The 16366-nt window shown below is 45.6% G+C and overlaps 1 protein-coding gene and 1 pseudogene across 2 annotated transcripts in view; one reads left to right on the forward strand and one right to left on the reverse strand.

Moving 5' to 3' along the window:
• SNX12 (sorting nexin 12) overlaps positions 1-6085 on the forward strand; it is a 6843-nt gene extending 758 nt beyond the window's left edge. The window contains exons 2-5 of one of the 2 annotated variants that reach the window (XM_069062432.1): positions 3437-3532; positions 3913-4037; positions 4420-4510; positions 4609-6085. In XM_069062432.1, the coding sequence (XP_068918533.1) occupies positions 3437-3532; positions 3913-4037; positions 4420-4510; positions 4609-4743 (447 nt within the window). In that variant the 3' untranslated portion in view covers positions 4744-6085. The remainder of the gene's footprint in view (positions 1-3436; positions 3533-3912; positions 4038-4419; positions 4511-4608) is intronic. The other variant, XM_069062433.1, reaches the window with a different exon arrangement.
• Positions 6086-7505: 1420 nt separating this feature from the next.
• On the reverse strand, positions 7506-12206 carry LOC138141673 (protein LLP homolog pseudogene; annotated as a pseudogene).
• Positions 12207-16366: the final 4160 nt, after the last annotated feature.

The following is a 16366-nucleotide window of genomic DNA, read 5'->3' on the forward strand; positions in this document are numbered from 1 at the left end:
TGGAGGCCGGGCCCCCGCAGAGACCCCCTCCTTTGGAGGCCGGGCTCCTGCAGAGACCCCCTCCTTTGGAGGCTGGGCCCTCTGGGAGAGGCCCCCTCCTTTGGAGGCCAGGCCCTCTGGAAGAGACCCCCTCCTTTGGAGGCTGGGCCCTCTGGGAGAGGTTCCCTCCTTTGGAGGCCGGGCCCTCTGGGAGAGGCTCCATCCTTTGGAGGCCAGGCCCCCGCAGAGACCCCCTTCTTTGGAGGCCAGGCCCGGCCACAGCGCTGCTTCCAAGCCGTGGCTCCCCCAGATCTCGGCTCAGCGCTGGGGTTCCCAAGTTGTAGCTCTCCCAGCCTTCTTCAGCGCATAAGCAGAGGGAGGCTACTGGGGAGGATCAGCCCTGGCAGAGGTGTGAGCCTGCACAGGAGGCACTTTTCCAGGGATGGGAAAGCTCTTTGAGCGAGGCTGGGAAAGGCCTGGGGAATTGGGTTTTCAGCCTGTGATTTAATGAGTGCTTTGGTTCTCAAAGAGAAGAGAATTTCGGGCATGGGCTGTAAATAGCTCTTTGTCTTAGGCTTGCTTGGGAGGAGGAAACTCTCCCTTTGGGGTCTCCTTGACTAGACTTGGGAAAAAGCAACAGTGACAACTAACCAGTGTGTAAAAGCTTGCTATTCACTACATTTTCCTAAGTCCTTCCCACTCTTTGCAGTATGACGGGCTCACACTGTAAACTCGTATTTAAATCTTGGTTTATAGAATGGTGATTTCCAGTTTTATACTCATGGCTGCCAAAAGCCTCTTAATTTTGTAAATTCAATTTTCTTTTTAGTTATTTTATAGATATTTATAGTCATAGTAACTATATTGACAGTTATTTTCTAAAAATGTTCCAAATTCTCTCCCTCCACCATTGAGGGAGACATTGAGACAACAGGAAAAACAAACCCCACTACACAAAAACGTCTAGTCGAGCAAAATAAGACCCTGCCCTCTGAGTTGGCAGCTGTCTGGAGGGGGGCAGTGTGTTGCCTCACACACTGTGTCTGAGTCCTCTCTAACTGTGTTTGGCTCCCTTGTGTCCAGCCCAGTTCCTAAGGTGTTCAAAGTTGTTGGTCTTTCCAGTATCATGGTCACTCTATAACTTGTTCTCCGGGTTCTGCAAAGCCTTCTTCATATCATTGAACTCTTGCCTTTTTTTAGGATTTTTTTGCAGCAACAAGGTTGCTTAGCTGGCCATTTGGTTTTAGGTCACCAGTGGGTGCTTTGGGAAAAGCAACTCAAAAGACACTCAATTTTTCTCCTTCCGTTTTGGAAGGGGGAAGGCAGGGCAGTTGGGGGGTTAAGGTCACTCTGCTGGTTTTTTTGTGTTAAGTGTCTGAGGTCAAATTTGAACTCAGGTCCCTCCTGACTCCAGGGCCAGACCAGTGCTCTATTCAGTGCACAACGTAGCCTCCCCTTCCAGCTGGATATTTCTGCCACTACCCCTCCTTATTTGGTCCAGGAGGGACTCCTGACTTCACAGATTTGACTCCTGGAAAGGACATTGGAGACCATTGGGTCCACTCTTCTCTTTTTATGGATTAAGGATGTTGAGCCAGATGCCCCGAGGCAGCACAGAGTCTGGAAAAGTCCTTCAGAGCCTTGGCACCATAGGGCATATGGAGCAGCACGGTTGCTATGGGTTGAACTTTCAGGGAACAGAAATTGCCGAATGCACTTGGGCTTTCTGACTTTCTTTGCCCTCCGCTTTTATGTAGAGCATCCATGTTGGAACAGCCGATGGTTCTACTTCAGGAGCATCTCTACTGAAACAGAAAAGAGGAGTTGGTTTTTGACATCTGCTTTGTGGGTTAGGTCTTCCAGGAAATGACCTTCTTATGCAGCAGGCCCTTTACTGTCATTCCTGAGGCAGAGGAAGTCTGCAGAATGCTCCCTGGTGATTGGTGGCTCCTTACAGGGGTTTTCCTGTTCTTGGTTCTGCTGCTGGCACCTTTCATGGCATCATAAGATTCAGGAAGCTGCCTGAATTTTTTCAGCTCTTCTCAAGTAAGAAGGTTCAGGAGAAGAATTAGATTGTGGTCTAGGTGTCAGTCATTTTTACTTATAGGGTTAGTAGGTAGTGAGTTAAAGACAGCAACACCTTTTTGTAGAAAAGTTTAAAATAATGAAATCATTCTTTATACATGCCTCCTTCTGCCCTGACATGGTACCTTAGTGGCTACAAGCTGATCTCAGGTTCCATTTTGGATAACTGGGCCCAGAAACTGACTGAGGAGAAGGCAACCTCCAGCCTGTCCTTTAAAAGTCTGTCAGACTAAGAGGAAGGGCAGCCCTGAGGTAAGATTCCTAGATACCCTGTTCTAGCTTCTGGGGGCTAGGAAAAAGGGATAGAAAGTGACTCCTTTCAGTTCCACACTTTGCCCTAAATTGATGGGAAACACAGCCCCTCTCATCTAGCTATTCCTACCCAGGGTCTATTGGCAAAACTCTTTGCCTGTGAATCACTCCACTGGGGGAGACACAGTGCACAGAGAGCCAGGCTTGGAATCAGGAAGGCCTGAATTCAAATCCAGCCTCAGACACTGACTAGCTGTGTGACCTTAGGCTTCACCTCTGACTGCCTCAGTTTCCTCAGTTGTTAGGTGAGGATAATAAACAGCACCCACTTCTCAGGGTCATCATTGTGGAGACCACATGAAATCATAAGTGTTTAAGCATAGGGCCTGGCACACAGTAGGTGCTTAATAAATGCATATTTCCTTCTTTTCTTCAGCCATAGATGTCCAGTTACCTCAAGAGGACCAGTTACCATGAGACCTTTTGAATGATTTGGATCTAGGACTGAGCTGCTTGGTACCATGGAACAATCCATAGAAAACCAGAGTCTACTGAACAGCTCTTTCCCACGAAGTTTTCAGAGTAGGGGCCAATCTTGGCTAAATTGTTAACTAGAGAGCGTGGCATGATCAGCCAGTCAGCCCACTACATCTTTAGCACCATCAAAGCTCCCCCAAGTTGGAGCTCTGTTCTCCACCATCTAGGGGCTTCACAGTGTAGTTGAGCAGAAGGCTACGACATCAGTATTGTATTGTATAAGGGCTGAATTGGTCGGTACAGTCTGGATAGTGTCAGAGTTCCAAGGAGGTCAGTGAGGGCTGCTGGAGTCCTCTGGAGAGGCTACCTGGAGGAGGTGGGGTTGCGGGAACATTGGGATAGGGTGGGGAAGGCATAACTTCGTTGAGTTTGGATTCCTGTTCCATTCAGGAAATGGAAGGCATGAGTATGGCCCAGGTCAAGCCTGGACAAGGGTTAGCATTTCTGTGAGGAAGGAGCCAGGAACATAAAGCTGACCGAAGTGCATCTCTGTTAGAAGCTGCCTGAGAGGTTGTGGTGTTTGTGCGGGTATGGACTGACAGTTCCTTCCTCCTCCCCTGTTTCATTCCTCCTTTCCCTACAGACAAACCTCCCTATCTTCAAGCTGAAGGAGTCATGTGTACGGCGGCGCTACAGTGACTTTGAGTGGCTAAAGAATGAGCTGGAGCGAGACAGTAAGGTGTGGACACCAAGCCGGTGGAGGGAGTGAGTGGCAAGGGTGGGCACCACTGGATGCTTCAGCGGGGCTAATTAGACAGATACCGTGGAAAAGCTACGTACGAGGCCAGGCACAAATAGGCTTAAGAATATAATAAGAAATAAGAAAGGGCTAGAGAAATAGCGGGAATGTGCCATCTAAAATGGATTATTAGAGAGCAATAATGTTTGGATGTGATATCATGAAGGGCATCTCTGCCCTCCCACCAAAGTCCCTGCTGGACTCACTGTCCCTAGTCCCTTTGCATCCTTAGTTCTCCTGAAGTGCTGCTTGTGGGACGTGATGGGCCTGATCTATTGTTCCATGTCCTCCAGTGGTTGATGTTTGGGGTCTGCCCACAGATTGTAGTGCCACCGCTGCCTGGGAAAGCCTTGAAGCGGCAGCTCCCCTTCCGAGGAGACGAAGGCATCTTTGAGGAGTCCTTCATCGAGGAGAGGAGGCAGGGCCTCGAACAGTTTATTAACAAGTGAGCTGATGTCCTGAGAGCTACCCCTTTCCTCTGCCCTATCTTCAAGAATGAGTGCTGTGCGCAGTATGGGCCATTTCCTCTTTGGGGAAGATTGATCCCATTACTCTAGGACGTGTCATCCCTCAGTCCCCTGCAGGTGGTGCATGTTAAGACGTGGGTCTGGGAAACCATTTCAACCGACTTCCCCTGAGAGCACTAACTCTAAGCTGAAGGCGGTCCTGGTGAACTAGAGGCCACAGAGCTGTTGCTGGGCTGCATGAAGCAGCCCAGGTAAGGCCTACTGCTGTGCCCAGCCTAGGCCCTTCTCTTTGCCTTTGCTGCTGTTTCTAGTTCTCTCCGGCCTTTGATACTGACATCGGCCATCTTGGTTCCCTTACAGAATCGCCGGGCACCCATTGGCTCAGAATGAGCGCTGCCTACACATGTTCCTGCAGGAGGAGACAATCGACAGGAACTACGTTCCCGGGAAGGTGCGCCAATAGGAAAGCCCTCTGGCTGCCTGCCCTCCACCTTCCTGGCAAAATGACACTGATTTTTACACTAAGCCTCTCTCTCTCTTGATCTGCAGTGGCTGTCGTCCCCCGGCCTGACTGTCTGTCTGCCATCGTTCTCCCTGGCACTTGGCCACACTGTGGGCACTCTTCTAAGATCCTTCTCTCTAAGGAGAGGTGGGAAGCTGCGGGCAGAGGTCCTGGGCTTTTAGGAGGGAGGGGGTCAGGAATTGAACTAAAAGGCACTTGCTTGGGCTTCCTCTCGGGCAACAAGGCTAGCCTGGGGGTCTGGTGCTTCAGTGGCACTTGGCCAAACAGGTCAGCGATGCTGGGAGTCTAAGGGAGGTTCCCCACTCCAAGGTTTAACCTGGGACTCTGAGCAGGGAGCAACCCTGCCCCTTCTACCTGCATGGAACCTTCCTTTTGCCCTGCTGTGGGATGGTAGACTTCCATGGGCTCTCCCAGTTCTCTCTACGTTTTCTTGATTCCCTTCCTCCCTGTTATGTTGCTGTCTGGGGCAGTCATCAGCCCAGAAGCTAAGCATCCAGGTTTGTGGATTTGCTGGGCCCATCATGCTTAGCTGCCTCAGAGTCACAATGAACTTCTGGGGAAGCAGAGGGGCTCCCATTGGCTTTCTCCTGCTCTCCAGGCCCCTAGCTGCTTCCTCTGCTTGGCTGGCTTTGCACTGTCCATCCTTAATTGACCAGTGTGGGTCAGCAGCTCTTCCTGAAATCTTACTGCCAGGGTGGTCTGCCTTGGAGACACTTCCCTATTGGGTGATGGTGCAGACAGAGAATGGTTTCTTGTCTCTGAAGCTCCCAGTGGCCAGAAAGCACTCCATCCCACTCTCCCTCCTCCTTGAAATCTCACGCCACTTTTTGTTCCCAAAGGGCAGGGCTACTTGAACAAATAATGTAGTCTGACTTCTGGCAAGCACTTTGAGCTGGGTAAATGGGGCTGAGGGAGAAGGATTGTCCTCCCCTCCCCCACTTTGATCACAGGGTCGTTGAGCTTTCTGTACCTGTCTCTTCAGGGACTGCCAATGGTTGCTCTAGAAGCTGGGCCAGGGACAGCAGCTGGCTGGGAGTTGCCCTAGCTTTTAGTACAAAGCAGGTTTTTAGGGCTAGGAGCTACCCTGGACTTTGGACTGGAAGGTGGCCCCTGGTATGGCCAGGGCAAGAGAGGAGGAAGCATCAACAGGAGGGCCTTCCCCACCCCTTCTGAAGACCTAGGCTCCTCATCGTAGCCTGATCTGGGGGAGGGGGGATTTGGAGTGGGAGGCTGTGCCAGGAGTAGCTCCCAGAGAGGCTCTGTTCCCTTGCCCACCTTGCTAATGTTGTTGTTGTCGAAATACCTGCTTCCTTTTTTGAGCTCTAGCTTCTCTTCTGTATTTTTTAAGACATTCCTTCAGCATGCACAAGTGCTGAGTGTCTGACGCCCCATCTTTGCTGTGTATATATCCTAACTTGGGGCTTTCATTCAGCAAAACTATTCAATCTAATGTCAGACAATGTCATATCCAACTTCTGTTCATATTAAACCACTGTGAAGCAAGCCTGTGTACCCCTCCTGTTTTGTTTTGGGGCGCCCTACAGGAAGGGAACTCACAGCAAGTCAGAGTTTGGATTTGTAAATGCTGTGCCCTGTCAACCCAGAAACACATTCACATTCTCTTTTCACTATGGAAATGGCATCTGCTGTTTATAGTGTGAACGGTTCTTAGCAAACTGGGCTCTTTTTGGGGGGGGGGCGGTGAGGGGACTTGTACTCACTTAGACAGTCCTGCTTTTAAAATGTAATTGGGGGAGTTGGTTTTTTTTTTTGGGGGGGGGAGATAGACTCACTGCAAACTATAGTGAGAAGGCTAACAGAACTGGGGCATTCAGTTGACCTCTGTGACCCATAAACACTTGCAAGAGGTGGTATTTGCAGGGAGGGTTTGGAATGAAGTGAGCTTGGTGTCGTGAAAGAGAGGTGATAGTATGGAAGGAAGGCCTGACATGACACTGTCAGAGCAGCTGGTAAGCAAGGGGAGGCTCTGATGGTAAGGAAGTCAAGGAAAGAAGATCTTAGGACAGGCCATTCACTGTGGGGTGGGCAGGGCTTGGAAGGAGAAGACACAAGTGCTATTCTCTGTCTGCCAGTGTGACTTGGGGTGTTTGCATGGTGATTGGGGCCTGTGACTAACCTTGGAAGGAATTAGGGATGAAAAGAAGATTTGGTCTGGGGCCATATGAAGGCCTGTCATATGGAAGAGGGATTCAATTTATGGTTGGTGCCAGGGTTCTTCTCTGGAAGTGGTAGGGCAGGAGTTGCAATCTCAAGATGAGGAAAAACTTCTACCAGATGTGGAATGGGCTGTTCCATGCTAGTGTGAGAGTTAGGATCAGGAGGGCTGAGTGGAGGCAGTATGACCACTTTTGTGAACGTTCTTTGTGTGTATGATGTACTATGTGCTCCGTGAGGCCCGTTCCACCTGGACAGCCTCAAAGTTGAGTTGAGAAGCATCTTCTGAGTGAGAATTTAGGTCCTATACGATGGTAAGATTGAAATGTAGAGGTTTCATAGGATCCTAAATTCTGAGCTGGACAGGACCTTAGATCGCATTGAATCGATTTTACAGTTGAGGAAACTGAGGTGAAGTGACTGCCCGGGATTATCCACTTAGTGTCTGAGGGAGACCCTGAACTTGACTCTCCTCAACTTCAGGTTGAATCTGTTTTACCATGTTACCTTTTCCTGGAACAGGAATCAGACACTGGAAAGAACTTTGAGCTGAAGAGGCTGAGATTTGGAAGGAGACTGAGAGGCAGAGCAGTATAAAGGGGAGAGCAGGAGAGACCTGAGTTCAGATCTGGCCTTTGTCTGTCACAAGTGCTGCTACCATGGCCTAATCGCTCCCCCTTTCTGAGGTGTACTTTCTTTTCTCAGCTAGAAGACCCATGCAGGGTTGCTTTGTCACTTCAGTGAGATAACCTTCCAGTGCTATGGAGACTGTCGATTAGTAGCACCATAGAGGGAAAAGGACCCAAGAAAAGAACTAGGCCTTGATTGTAGCTTCCACATTCAAACAACACTTTTGGTCAAGTCCCTAGAGAAGGGTCCCTCCCTTCCTCCTTTCACAGGTAAAAAACCAGGCCTAGGGAAGCACTGACTTGGTGCAGCAAGGGAGTGGCCCTGTCTTCCAGTGTCCATTCCATTGGCTTCCTGCCTCCTGAGGGCATACTGCCTCCCTCACCATAGCTCAAAGGGTCATTAGGTTTGAATTAACAAATAGTACTTGGGACCATGTCCTCTAAATGCCAGCTGTCCTCTGTCAACCCAAGATAAAGAGGAGGTTCAGTCCCAGTGACCAAAGCAGTTGTCATTGGAGAGAAATAAGCATTTATGAATGGCCTTGTCCTTCCTGGGACAGGTGATCTCCCCCAAGGCCTGGGTAATAAGGAGAAGCTGAATAATGTGAGCATGCTGACAGGTGTTCTTTGGATCATGCCTTATTGAATGGAGACCACAGCCAACTGACATTTGGTCATGTGACTAGACCCTGGCACCCTGAACTTTCTCTTCTCAATAGTCTTTCCAAATGGGGCCCATTGTTAACCCTATTACCGTTATTCTGGATTGTCTCCAAGGTCATTGACTTTGGGCTGGAAGAGACCTTCAAACCTTATAGACTATCGAGTCCCACTCTCACTTGACAGATGAAGAAACTTATTTATATCCCAATAAAGTGGTTGAGCCCAAACTTAAATCCCTCAATAATTGGGCATAGTGAGTTGATGAGCTGGTATTCTATTGAAATCTCACAGTGGCTACACTCACATACACCCTTCCCTTGTGGTTCCAGCATATGATTAAAGCACATTACATGTTCTATCTTCCATGATCTTTACAACCCGGGGAGATTGGTGTTACATTTGAGGAAACAAGCAGAGTGACTTGCTGCTAGGAAGTGTCTGAGGCAGGATTTGAATTCCCAAGACCAACCCCGGAAGACTCCTTGCAATATTCTTTCATCTTTAATGCCTTACCTGAAGAAAACCAATTATGTTTCCATTTATGTTGTGTGTGTGCTACTCCTTCCTTACAAAAGAGAGACATTAGGGGGTGTTTTTTGATATTAGAAAAGAAGGGCCTGCACAGACTTCCTTTTTTAGCAGTTTCTTCTGTTTCTAGAGGTCTGTTTGATCACTATGTGTGGGCTGGGGAGGGCAGCAGTAGAGGAAACTTCCTGGTGACCTGTAAATTGATGAGCAATCAGAAGTTAAGAGAAAGTATCTGGAATCAAAAGCAAAATTTAGATATTCTATAAAGTTTATACATTATATATTGTAGAATGATTTGATTCACAAAAAATGTTTCATTTTTTCTAGAAAACATTGTAAAGGGAGTTAACTAATACCTACTAATGCTCCTTCCTCATGGAAAGGTGCTAATAATGGCTAATGTAAAAATAATTGTTTGGTTTTGTAGTGGGGTTTGTTTAAAAAAACAGGAGGGGAAGGGGTTGAGAATTGTCTGATATTCTGGGATTTTGGAACACTTCAAACACATCTACGTTGTGGAGAGTTCGGAGAAGTCTTAAGGGTGAGAAGGTACCAAAAAGTGAAAGGTAACCAAGAGCTGACTGTAGCTGGTTGATTTTGTTTACCCCCTCGAAATGGACGCTCCTTTATGGGTTTCACTTAAACATCATCTTCCCTGTTTCCCAAATGGTCAGGGTCACTGAAAGCTAATCCATTTTGGGTGTGGCTCCTACCTCCTTGCCCAACTGGGTAATGGGTAAGGCCTGGTTGCTTCAGCATCTCTCCCATTGGACTCTCACTCTGATACTACCCAAGAAACATTTGAAGCTCGCAGCTTGCATCCCTTCATCTCAACCTCCCCCAGCATCAATGTAGGGCTGTCTGCAACTAGGAAATTACCTGGGAGCCAGCCTGGTATCCATCGGACCCAGGGGTAAAGCTGGAAGGAAACCTCCGTGGCCAAAGTCTTTCCCGAGGCTGGTACTCATTCTGAGCCCTAAGAGCAGGACTGGTGGATGGATAGCCATGCTTGACTAAAGATCGGGGCACCATGGGGTCAGCTTTCTGGCCAACACTTCGACCTGCTACCGGAGTGTCTTTGATTCATCCTCTGGGACAGGAGAAGGAATGTACTGGTACTGACCAGAATTCAGTGCTGGAGGGAGAAACTGAGAAAGAACAGTGGAGGCTGGGAAGGGAATGAAAGAGGACATGGGGAGCTTGTGTAAGTACTGAACTGGGACCTGGTTTCTTTGTGCCTCAAGTTCCTCTTTCCTTTTTGAGACTTGAGTGGAGAAATGGAGCAAGCAGAGTCAGAGGGTGTTGGGAACCTAAGAAGGTAGAACTACCTCCTGCCACACCTTTGCCTCCACCCAGAGATACTGATGCCTGATTAGCTGCCCTACCCGTCAGTCACTAATTTGGGGTCGGACCATGCCCTGGAAGGCAGGGGTGGGGAGAAAGAGGGGTTGGCCTGGAGGGAAGCCCAAGGGGAAGGGCTGGGGCTCATTGCACCACTCTCAGGTTGTCTCTGGTTCTCTGATCTGGAGCCTGGTTATGAGCCTTCAGTTGGAAAAGTAGCCCTGGAAGGGCCATCCACGTCATCTATGCTCAGGTAAGTGGGGGTGTGAGCCAGGGTGGCTGAAGGGGGTGGGGGCTGCCATTTTCAAATTAGGTAAGGGGCAGGAAGGCACATGCACCCAAGCACCCATCAGGCCCCGACTGGGTTTGGCCCAGACACTGAATTGCCAGGCTCTGTCTCCTCTGGAGCAGCTTCGAGGGGACACCTGTGCCCAGTGCCCCTGGTTGTTTGTATTCAAAAAAACAAAATAAAAAACCTCTCTCAAATATATGAAGAACTTTGTCAAATTTATAAGAATGGGAGTCATTCCCCATTTGATAAATGGTTAAAGGATATGAACAGGCAGTTTTTGGATAAAGAAATCGAAACTATATATAGTCATATTAAAAAAATGCTCTGAGTTAACTATTGATTAGAGAAATGCAAATTAGACCAACTTTGCCATATCATCTTCATACCTGTCAGATTGGCTAACATGATAGAAGGAGAAAATTATAAATGCTGGAGGTGAGGTGGAAAAACTGGGGCACTAATACATTGTGGGTGGAAGTGTGAACCATTTTGGAGAGAGATCTGAAATTTTGACCAAAGAGTTATATAACTGTGTACACCCTTGACCCTGCAATACCACTATCAGGCCTGTTTCCCAAGGTGATTAGAGAAAAAGGAAAAGAACCTCTCTGTTCTGAAATCTTTATAGCAGCTCTCTTTGTGGTGACAAGAACTGGAAATTGAGGGAATGGCTAAACTAGTTGCTGTATATGATTGGGATGGAATATTATTGTACTGTAAGAAATGATAAGCAGGTTGATTTTAGAAAAACTTGGAAAGACTTACATGAAATAATGAAGAGTGATATGAGCAGAACCAAGAGAGCAATGTTCTAAGCACAACTTTGAATGACTAAATACTCGGACCCATGAAGGAAGATGTTATCCACCTCCAGAGAAAGAAATGATAAATGGAAGTATACATAGTGTGGTTTTACGTGTGTGTGTGCGTGCATGTGCGGGGTGGAGAGGGAGGAAAAAAGTGCACAGCAAAGAAAGAACAACAGAAAAGTTGGAAGCACAGAAAATGAAGTTTAGGATTATATAGTTTTTTTTAATCTAAACACAGAATATATATATATTTTTTATTTTTCCTTACAGAGCAAAAAAACTGTAGGAACACAAGTTCTGTTTAGATAAACAACATTTATGTCTAAGAAATTATAAAAATATGACACTTTTTTTAGAGTGGAGCTATCTAAAACAGATAGCTGTCTCTTTATCAAATATATTTGCTAAAAATGCAGGAACATGCAATGATTACAGTGCATTTGCTGAAAACTGCTACATCAGCTAACACTAATCAAACAAAAAGAATGTTTCATAACGAAGAACCAAATCAAGTATGGAAGACAAATATTCCATGTTTCAGCCAAAGTAACCAGAGAGGGCAGAATATGGAAACAAAATGATTTTCATTCAATCAAAGTACATATTGTGACCAAACATGTCCATGTGATATTTTTCCAGGCCTTCAAGATTCTACCAGGCCAGACCCTTTGCTGCTTTTGCTGCCTTCACTTTGTTTTTCCCTTTTCCTCGTCTTGCTTTTAGTTATTTCCTTTGCCTCAGATGCATCCAAATTGGGTACCATCCATGTTCATCTAAAAGACTTTTTGTTTCTTTTAACATCCACTTCCATTTTTGACTCACTCTTGATTTTTCCCCACAGAATTTGTTTTCCCTTTGATTTTTCCAGGTGCTACCACAGTTGCTATGTCTTTTACCTGTTCCATTAAAACATCACCATCTATTTTAAGTATACTTTTTAGGTGACTAAGTTCCTTTGGTGCATTATTTTTTCCCTTTTCTGCCCACATCTTCCTTTTCCACTTACTCTGTAAGCTTTTTGCCATTTTTACCTGGAGCTCGCAGCCCTCTGAGACCACAGTGAGAACCACCTATTATATAGTTAAAAAAAAAATTAAGCAGCACGAAATAAAAATTCATCATTTTCAATTGAATCTTCTTTTTATGTTATGCTCTGTACATGGAAATGCTTGGGGTTTTTTCCTTTTGTATTTAAGTTCAAAATAAATTAAAAAAAGAAAAGAAAACCAAGCTACCAAATGGACCCCAGTGGAACCAAACGAAGCTTTGAAAGTTCTTAGACAAGTTTGCAGCAGTCAATGAGCATTGATTATGCACCTGTTATGTGCCAGGGACTGTATCCCTAAGCATTAGAAATAGCAAGGCAAAAGTGGTAGATGCCCTCAAGGAGCTCCCAGTCTCTTGCCACCAGCTCTGTACAAAGCAGACAGGGGCAGGCTAAAATGGAAAGAATCAAGAGATAGGAAAGGCCCAGAGGGGCTCCCCTGGATGCTACATCTCACAATGCAGATGACTTTGGGGAATGATCCTCAAGAGATGATCTCAAAGGAACAGTGAAGCCTGTGCCCCAATGCTTCCTGAAAGCAAGGTGTTGGCCAGTTAGGGAGGACCTGCTAGTAACCATCTCTGTTGGCTCTGTGTGTGTTATCTCACTGGAATCTCAACAACACTGAGAGATAGGGGCTGCTATCCCCATTTTTACCCATGGGGAAACTGAGGCTGAGAGGGTCACACAGCTATCAAGCAATTGAGGAAGGATTTGAACTCAGGGCTTCTAGAAGCTTCTAGTTAGCTCACTGGATAGAGTGTTGGGCTTGGAGTCAGGAAGACCTGAGTTCAAATTCAGCCTTAGAAACTACCTAGTTTTATGACCCTGGGCAAGAAGAAAATGGCAAACCACTCCAGTGTCTTTGCCAAGAAATTCCCATGGATGGTATGGTCCATGGTGTCATAAAGAGTCAGACACAACTAAACAAGCACAACAAAGTTAGCTCACTTCTGCTCACTCTACAACTTTGTGGTAACAGACCTTTCTCGAGGAAATCCACAGCAGTGGAGAGGAGTGTTTTCTTTGTTGGAATCAGCAAGGCCCAATTTCAAATCTGGCCTCAGGCAGTATGACCCTGGGCAAATTATTCATTGCTGCCTGCCTCAGTTTCCTCACCTGCTAAACGGGGATCATAATAGCACCTATTCACAAGGTGGTTGTGAAGATCAAATGCTAAGCTACACAGCGCCTGGCACACAGTAAGTGATTAATCATTGCTTATTTCTTTCCTTCACAACCTCAGTGTCAGCCACAGCTCCTCAGCCATCCCACATATCCAAATCTCGTCTATTTGATTACTGCAATATCTCTCATATTTCTGCAGACCATCACCCAGGCTTAGGATTAAACTTCTCCATCAAACTTGATCTCCCTGGTTCAAGTCACTCCCCATATCTAGTCAGCATTGCCTCTCCTGCTCACCGAGCTGCAGTGGCTCCCTATCACCTCCAGGATCAGATATTTCAAGCCCTTTATAACCTTCCCCCCTCACCCCATTTAGTTTCTCTGACTTCCTTTAAGACCCACTCAAGTAGTACTTTCTACAGGAGGCTTTTCCTCTGGGATTATTTTCCATCTACTCTGTCTACATCTTGTATGTAGCTAGTTCTTTATATGAGCAGCAAGGTGGTGCTGCAGTGGATAGAACACTGGATTTGGAATCAGGAAGACTCATCCTCATGATTTCAAATCCAATCTCAGACATTTACTAGCTGTGTGACCCTGGGCAAGTTACTTTACCCTATTTCCTTCAGTTTCCTTATCTGTAAAGTGAGTTGGAGAAAGAAATGACAAACCGTTCCAGCATCTTTGTTTTTTATGTTTTTAATTTTTTTTTACTAAATAGTATTTAATTTTTCCAATTACATGTAAAGAAAATTTTCAACATTCATTTTTTAATAAGATTTTGAGTTCCGAATTTTTTCCCCTCCCTCTCAACCCCCCTTCCCAAGATGGCTAGCATTCTAATATAGGTTATATATGTGCAATCATGTTAAACCTATTTCTGCATTTGTCATGTTGTAAAAGAAGAAACAGAACAAAAGGGTAAAGCCACATAAAACAAATTAAAAAAGAGCAAATAGCCTGCTTCCACCCTCATTCAGACTCCATAGTTCTTTCTCTGGCTGTGGGTGGCATTTTCCTCAGGAGTCTTTTGGAGTTGTCTCGGACCATTGTAGTGCTGAGAAGAGCTAAGTCACTCATCACTGTATCTTTGCCGAGAAAACCCCAGATGGAATCACAACTAAAAACCGACTGAACAACAGTTACTTGTATGTTGTGTCCCATCCCCCTCCATTAGAATGTGCACTCTGAGCACAGGAATGATTTTTTGTCTTTCTCTGTACCCCTAGCACTTAGCACAGTGCCTGGCCCATAGTAAGCACTTAATAGTCAAACTAGGCCATCAATTCCCCTCCTTCACAACATCCGCCTTTCTGTCATTTGCAGCTTGTCTAGGAAGTGGCTTATATGTCAAGGGTGGAAGGAAGGAAGACTGATTAGAAGGCCTTCCTTGGGGAAAAGAGATCAGGGTCCCCAGGAATGGAATGACTAGAGATAAGCTGAGAAGTGACAGATAGGGAGGGTGAAATACAATCCTGTGGATTTCTACTTTTAAAAATGTTTTCTTTTTTATTATAAACATAATTCTTATCAACACACACAAACATTTCAATATATGACAAGCAAAAAGGATTCTATGTGATAATTTGTCATTCCTAAGTTTACATTAAATTTAACAGTGTTGCCCTGTGTCTAGTCTGGAATGTCTTTGTTTGCTTTTATGTGCTTTTTTCCCCATATTTTACTGACACTTTGCCCCTTTTTTCTCCTCTTTATCTCCTTCTCCACTAACTTACTCCCCTGACCCAAATAGGTGACCTGCTTTAGAACAAGTAAGCACACTTAAACAAAACAAATCAACATATAGGCCATGGCTGAAATGTAGGTCATCTTATTGGGCATCTCCAGTCTAGTCCATCACCTTTCTGCCTAGAGGTGTGAGTAGCCTGAGATTTGAACCTCAGTCTTCTGAAGGCCTGATTAGCCTTCATTGATCAGGGTTATGAACTCTTGTAGAATTATTATCCTTTACTTTATTGTGGACATTGTGTAACTGCTTTTCTTGGTTCTGTTCACTTCAGTCTTCATCAGTTCATACAGCTCTTCCCAGGCTTCTCTGAATCAGTCATGTCCATTGTCCTTTCTCAAAGCCCAATTACATTCCATTGTATTTACATATCGAAGTTTGTTCTGCCATGCCCCAGTTGATGGGTACACCTTGGTTACCAGGTCTTCTTAATGCCAAAAAGTAGTGCTCTTTTTTCACATGAATCCTTTCCCTCTTCCTTTGATTTTTTTGGGGTCTAGGTCTAATAGTGGTATCACTGGGTCTGAGGGTTTGTGGCTCTTTGGGTATAGTTCCACATTTCTTTCCAGAATAACTGGAGCGATTCACAACTCCACCAACAAACAAGACATTGGTGTGTACAACATCTATTTCCTGGTTCCATGGGTTGCCAAGATCACAAAATTCATCACCTTGTGGCCAGATTACTGGAGAGGAGCCTCTCCATACTTAGCTAGCTTGGACCTCAGAGAGCAGATTTGGCCAGTTGCCAATAAATAGTAAGGCTCAGCAGAATTCTTTTTTTAAAATTTTATTTATCAATCAAATGCTTTATTAACTTCTAGTTTACATCATTCATTTCCACCAGATTTTGAGTTACAAATTTTCTCCCCATTTTTCCCCTACCCACCGCCCCAAAATAGCAGTCCCACAGGATATCCCCTCCTCCAATCTGCTCTCTCCCGTATCTTCTCCCATACCCCCTCTGACTTTTCAGTAGGGCACAGTGGGTCTCTATGCCCCAGTGGCTGTATATCTTATTTCCCAGTTACATGTAAAATAATATTGATAACTATATATATATATATTTTAAACATTTGATTTTAAAACCTTGAATTCCAGATTCATTCCCTTCCTCCCTTGTTATCCACCCTTACTGGGAAGATAAGCAATTCAATATAGGTTGTACATGTGTGGCTAATGCAAAACAGTAACATAGTAGATATATTTTAAAAGACTGACTATATTTCCCTCTCTCCTATCCCACCTCCCACTTGTTCTATTCTCTGCTTTGATCCTGTCCCTTTTCAAAAGTGGGTGCTCCCAACTTCCCTTCCCCCCAGCCTGCCCTACCTTCCATCACCCCCCTCTCATCCCCTTCCCCTGTACTCTCCTGGAGGGTGAGATACCACTCAGCAGAATTCTTATGATTTGTTAGCATAAACCTC

The sequence above is a fragment of the Petaurus breviceps genome, unplaced genomic scaffold, assembly GCF_028583685.1.
Source record: "Petaurus breviceps papuanus isolate PSGF00001 unplaced genomic scaffold, PetGlider_PUasm1.0 90451, whole genome shotgun sequence".
Classification (NCBI taxonomy): domain Eukaryota; kingdom Metazoa; phylum Chordata; class Mammalia; order Diprotodontia; family Petauridae; genus Petaurus; species Petaurus breviceps.